This window comes from Nanorana parkeri, unplaced genomic scaffold, assembly GCF_000935625.1.
Source record: "Nanorana parkeri isolate BGI_ZX_2015 unplaced genomic scaffold, ASM93562v1 scaffold3074, whole genome shotgun sequence".
Classification (NCBI taxonomy): domain Eukaryota; kingdom Metazoa; phylum Chordata; class Amphibia; order Anura; family Dicroglossidae; genus Nanorana; species Nanorana parkeri.
Window position 1 is genome coordinate 69,117 of NW_017309342.1, and position 6,163 is coordinate 75,279.

Genomic DNA, 6,163 nt, shown 5'->3' on the forward strand with positions numbered 1-6,163 from the left:
GAGATGATGTGGGAGTTGATGGTGAAGATGATGGAGGAGGTGATGGGGGAGATGATGGAAGAGATGATGGGGGAGATGATGGGGGAGTTGATGGTGAAGACGATGGAGAAGGTGATGGGGGAGATGATGGTGAAGATGATGGAGGAGGTGATGGGGGAGGTGATGGGAGAGATGATGGAGGAGATGATGGAGGAGATGATGGAGGAGATGATGGAGGAGATGATGTGGGAGATGGTGGGGAGATGATGTGGGAGATGATGTGGGAGATGGTGGGGAGATGATGTGGGAGTTGATGGTGAAGACGATGGAGAAGGTGATGGGGGAGATGATGGTGAAGATGATGGAGGAGGTGATGGGGGAGATGATGGAAGAGATGATGGAGGAGGTGATGGGGGAGATGATGTGGGAGTTGATGGTGAAGATGATGGAGGAGGTGATGGAGGAGATGTTGGGCTCTCAACATCCAAATATAACAGAAATCCAGAAAAGGAAACAACACAAAGACGGGTGAAGCTTTAATATACAGAAAAGAAAGAGATGAGGGGGAACCAGAGAAAATCGACTGACCCGCAATCCCCCATTGCCAATTCGTGATTGGTGGAATCTATGTCATAGTCTACTTCACAGCCACATTACATACAATCCAATTCAGGAGTGATGGAGGGAGTGATGCTTTCATTGTTCACACACGTTCAAATCTTTTTGGTAGAAAATGACTTGAAACCCCCAATCAATGATATACAGAATCTAAAAACAGAAATATTTTATATACTTGAAACCTGAAAGCGGAGGACATGTACAATAAAAGAAAATGCTAGAAGCAACTTTTTATGTTGCACAAAATGTACCTTCTCAAGTCTGTACATGTGATTGGGCAGCTCTTCAGCCTTCCAGATCACTGGTAGATGACAGCCAGGGTGCCGTCTGTTTAAAACGATACCAGGCACATCCTATGGTCCTCGAGTGGTTAAACGTCTGCTTTATAAAATGTTGAATAACAATACTTCTCTTCTTGACCTTTAATACCTAAACATGGACTCTGCCAGAAAAGTTTTGAAGGATCTCCCCACTGCTGCTCCTGAAGAGCCACTTAGAACTCCAGTCCTTGGTCTGTACCTGCTGACCACCTACAGTGACCATGGTCACCTCGGACCACCCAACCCTTACCTGCTAACAGCTGTCTGGGCTTTGTGTGTACCGTGGCCTGGCCTCGTACAATGACGTTGAGTTGCCTTATGGCTACGTGGTCACAACATGTCTGTTCCTAGACACACAGGGGGTCAGTCCCGCTGCAATGGGTGACCCTCAGCTCACACCTCACTAACAGCTCTGAGGGTGTTTGTTCTGAGGCTTCTGAAGGTGCTGAATCCTGTTATCAGAGTACAACTCATCATCTCAATCCTCCCCAGTTCTAAATCTGAGATCATTAGACAGATCAGTATACAGAGAGAGCATGCCGAGCTGATCTGAGTGGTTCAGTACCATGTGATGACCAATCACAGCAATCATATGATTGATCCCCCCACTTCCTCCTACAATGGGAGGAGAGGAATTTATGAATGGGGAATGAATGAGGAAGGCAGCAGCTGATCCATTCATTCATTTCCACTCACCGTGAGGCTTCTCACTCATCTGTGTACAGTGTTATATGACGGAGTAATTGTCAGCCACACTATCTCAACACTGAAAACTGCAAAATGGCCTGGACAGGAAGAAGGCCTAACATGCCCGTCCTTAAGTGTTTAAACATGTGGCAACACCCCCCACCCCCCCCAATTCCCCATCCCCTATCAATTGTACATTAGTATGTGCAGGCTTCACCCATCTCAGCTCATGGAAGGGGATGGCAATCTCACCTTGGGTGCTAGAGGACCTTGTCCGGGCACTGGCTTATAATGACGGCTGCAATCACTGTGACAATCATATATACAGTTATTAGGAAATGGTGAGAAGTGACATACACCGTATATTTATATATAGGGCCCCATTTATAAAGCAGGGGTGTGGCCTCACCACAATAAAAGACTAGCGTAGCGTGCTTTGGAAATGTGCATTCCGGGACTCTGATGCCCGGGGTGCCCAATAATAAAATGAGAAGGGAAAAAAGCAAAAGCTGGGAGTGGAGCCCAGTCATGTGACCTCTCAAAGTCATGTGACCAGCTCTATTCCAATCACCTTGTTCGTCAACCGCACGTTCAGTACTGCAGCCCGCATCATAATAATTGACCCGGGTATTGAGTAAGGCTGTGGGGTATAACGGAGAGCGGATAGCAATAAATATGCCCCATAGTCACCCTGAAAGGGGCGGGACCGGTGTAGCTGAGTTTGCATTGCTGATCCATAGAGGTGGAGAAATCAATGGAGGCCACTTACCTGCAGAGCGTTCTGATGGCCTAAAGGTAAAATGACGTGGTACACGAAGCCACAGGACAGGTTGAAGCCCCTGGTGGGGATCATGGTGGGACTGCCTGTAGATCTTTTTCTTCTGATTTCTCCCTGCATGTTATACCCGGCTTTGCCGACAATGGCTGCGGAGATCGCTCCAGAATTAAGGTCCAGATTAGAGGAGACGGAGTTCACAATAATCGCTGTCTGCAAAAACAAACCGAATTCTGTGACTTTGTCTGCAATGTATGACACGCAGCAGAGAGCGGGCCATGTGTTCAGTGTACATGTGATGCAGCGCGTACCCGGAGATCACGCTTCCCTGAGTCAGTGTACATGTGATGCAGCGCGTACCCGGAGATCACGCTTCCCTGTGTCAGTGTACATGTGATGCAGCGCGTACCCGGAGATCACGCTTCCCTGAGTCAGTGTACATGTGATGCAACGCGTACCCGGAGATCACGCTTCCCTGTGTCAGTGTACATGTGATGCAACGCGTACCCGGAGATCACGCTTCCCTGTGTCAGTGTACATGTGATGCAACGCGTACCCGGAGATCACGCTTCCCTGTGTCAGTGTACATGTGATGCAACGCGTACCCGGAGATCACGCTTCCCTGTGTCAGTGTACATGTGATGCAACGCGTACCCGGAGATCACGCTTCCCTGTGTCAGTGTACATGTGATGCAACGCGTACCCGGAGATCACGCTTCCCTGTGTCAGTGTACATGTGATGCAGCGCGTACCCGGAGATCACGCTTCCCTGTGTCAGAGTCTCACCGAGTCCTGTCCAGACCTGAGGCACTAAGAACAATGAGCCGCAATCACATTCTCTGCCTTGTGGTTTTGCTTCTATTACTGTGGTGCAGCACCATGCATGTGTCCGTGTGTAGCGGTGCCACCCCAATGCACTAAGACATCGCAAGGCTACACACATGTGTTGCATTCTTAAAAATGGTACCGGTGAGGTTTGGGCCGTGCTGGAGCGTGTTGGCTGCCTCAATGCCAATCACAGCACAGGAGTGATCCCGGCAGCAAATCCTGCCGCGTACCGCAGACGCTGTTTATTCCGGAAGAAATGAGCCACGGGCTCTGTCCCCCCCCAGCAAATGGGGGGAGCTCATTGGGTCTGACGGGTGTGCACCCGGTATCTATCGCCTTTCGTCATGAATGTCTGCACTACACACCGGCATGGCATGAAAATCATACATGTTCTCTTCTGACATCCCCAACTACGGCTGACCATGTACCAGAGTGCCAGCTTTGGCCGTGTCTATGTGCCAACTGTAACCTCGCTGTTCAGAGTATAAGGCGGTTCTATCTGCCTACACCCCCCTCCCCCCCCGGGGAGGCAGCTCTACTCTAGGAGGGTCTCTCCCCACCATGGAACCCAGAAGGTTCTGTGGCTCCAAGTAAAACGGGGCAGAAAGCTGCCGGTGGGAAGATACATTACTCAATGCCACAACGAACCTTCACTTCCCATCAGAGAAATGCATTCCGGGTGCCTGAGAACATCGAGGGTCATTCACAAAGCTGCCGCAAGCATGTTCGGCTGCACACTTCAGTCAGCCGTACATGCTCTGCATGCTCTCCATTCGCCCCGCTTCGGTTGTCACTTCGGCTCAGTCAAGCTGAAGCATATGCCTTCGGGCTCGGCTGAGCCGCTCGGCCGCTTTGGCAGCTGTACGGGCTATTATGAATTATGCGAATAGACCCCAAAGTTGCCCTGAAAGGTGTGCAGAGCTAATGTGCATTGAGGTAAGACTCGTTTCAATGTGCTGCCTAAAGCACCAATAAAGGTGTATGTACCATTTCTGGCAGCACAAGGCATCGTAGTGCATTGCAATACATGACCCTGCTCCACAACACACGTCTGTCAGCACGGTGCATCTGGGTGCCATTTAGAATCTGAAGGCCCCTTGCTCTCTGTGTGGAAGCAGCGGTGTCTCTGCAGAGGTTCATTACAGCCCCAGAAGCATGATCTCTGATGGCTGCAGAGCCATAGGTCTGAATCACTAGGGGGCGCATCGGACCTTTGCAGAGAGACCACTGATTCCACACAGAGAGCCAGGACCCCTCTCTACAGCATGCTGGCGGGGTGGGGGTGGGGAGCCTTCTCAATTTGGGCTGCGGCTATCCGGGGTAAGGCAAAACTGAGACAGCAGAGAAACTTTCTTCTGTGTATTAGTATGTATGCATGTGTTCCTTTACTATGGACATGGGGGGAGGGGATGGAGGGAGACATGACAAGGACTTACCTTTTGCTCCTGGATCAGCCCCTTTGTCAGGTGGAGTGTTAAGCCGTTGATGGTGATGGACTGTGACATGTGAGGAGAAGACCCGTGTGCTGAGGGCTGTCCATGACCGGTCATGTTGCTGGACGCTGATGATGAAGGTTGTGGTGTGGCGCCCATGCTGCGTGTCACCGGCCGCGTTTGGTTGCCGGAAGCTGATGTGGCGCCACTGAGGTCATCACCTCGTCCAAAAATGGCTTCACAGGCGGATCTCATGGCTTGGACAGTCAGATCAATGTTGTTCACCAGCCGGATCTCCGTTACATGGGACTGCGTCACGCGGTTGCAGAACGAGTGAATGGTCTCCACCATAATCTTTGCGCACTTTTGGAGAGGAAACCCAAAGATCCCGGAGCTGACGGCTGGGATGGCCACAGATCCGATGTCCTTGTGGTTGTCCACATATTTCAGCACATTCCTGATGCATTCGGCGAGCTCAGACTCGCATTGGGCGGCTGCGTCATCGAACCATACCGGGCCCACGGCATGAAGGAGACACTTACAGGGGAGATTTCCTGCATGCGTCACTGCGTACTCTCCAGTTTTTAGGCGTCCATTGGCCCTAATGTATTCTTTGCTGTCCTTCTCTATGATTGGCCCTCCAGCTTCCACCAAAGCACGGGCCAACCCCCCGGCATGATCCAAATCTTCATTAGCGGCGTTCACCACAACATCGGCGTCCTGCCTAGTGAGGTCATCCTTCCACACACTGACCACGGGGCCCCCCGAGGTTCTCTTCTTATAAACTATTTCAGGCTTGACTGATGCAGATTGATACCCGCTACTTAACTCCGCGTCACAACTGAATTTCCTGAGGAAGAGGTCCGTGATCTCATCCCTACACCCGAGAAGATGTCTGTAAGTGGATTCTGGAAGAGGGATCCTCCGGGTGGCCTCCATATTTCTGGAAAGGGAACAAAGAAAGCCATTAAAGCTCTGGGCACCTCTGTGTGCCGGGGACCCCTAGAAAGGTCCAGACAGATTTATCCATCACATGGACGGATGGTGGAAGACTTTGCATGCAATGACTCTACAATACTGAAGCCCCTTGTAGGGTAATTACAACGATCCCATCGCCCTGCCGGACGGTGACTCTGTAGATTAGACTAGTGAGCGGTCTGTGCCGGAGAGGAGTCGCCACATACAGACCTCTGTCTTTGGTCTGTGAGATTGTTGTATATTGTGCATTAGATTCAGTGCTGCCGACAATACCGGTCTGTGATCACACTGCATGGAGGGAGCTATACTTACTCATTACATACTCAGGCTCCGCTTCCTGCTCATCAGTGGTTGTGTTTTACTGCTCCTCTTCACAATGGAAGTCTATGAGCTGGCCAGCCTGCTGAAAACCATGCTCTCCCAGTGTGGCCAAATATTTAATCTCAGCAGGTGTTAAGCATTCTAATCATTGCAGCACATAACCTGCCCTGCCCCCGACTCATCTACAAATCTCTATAGTTAGTTTCTGCAGAACATCCCCCCCC

General features: G+C 50.8%; 1 protein-coding gene across 1 annotated transcript; it reads right to left on the reverse strand.

Moving 5' to 3' along the window:
- Window positions 1-1,395: 1,395 nt before the first annotated feature.
- Window positions 1,396-5,579, reverse strand: LOC108802738 (poly [ADP-ribose] polymerase 14-like). The gene is made up of 7 exons (XM_018574593.1): window positions 4,644-5,579; window positions 2,985-3,050; window positions 2,838-2,903; window positions 2,691-2,756; window positions 2,374-2,592; window positions 1,614-1,632; window positions 1,396-1,532 (listed from the first exon to the last, which is right to left on the reverse strand). The coding sequence occupies exons 1-7, from the start codon at window positions 5,577-5,579 to the stop codon at window positions 1,396-1,398; spliced, it is 1,509 nt and encodes a 502-aa protein (XP_018430095.1).
- Between the last annotated feature and the right edge of the window lie 584 nt (window positions 5,580-6,163).

Coding starts and splice junctions, on each gene's coding strand:
- LOC108802738 (XM_018574593.1), bottom strand. CDS start 5,579: ATGGAGGCCACCCGGAGGATCCCTCTTCCAGAATCCACTTACAGACAT. Junction 2,904..2,984: donor CAGGGAAGCGTGATCTCCGG/GTACGCGTTGCA, acceptor ACACTGACACAG/GGAAGCGTGATCTCCGGGTA. Junction 2,757..2,837: donor CAGGGAAGCGTGATCTCCGG/GTACGCGTTGCA, acceptor ACACTGACACAG/GGAAGCGTGATCTCCGGGTA.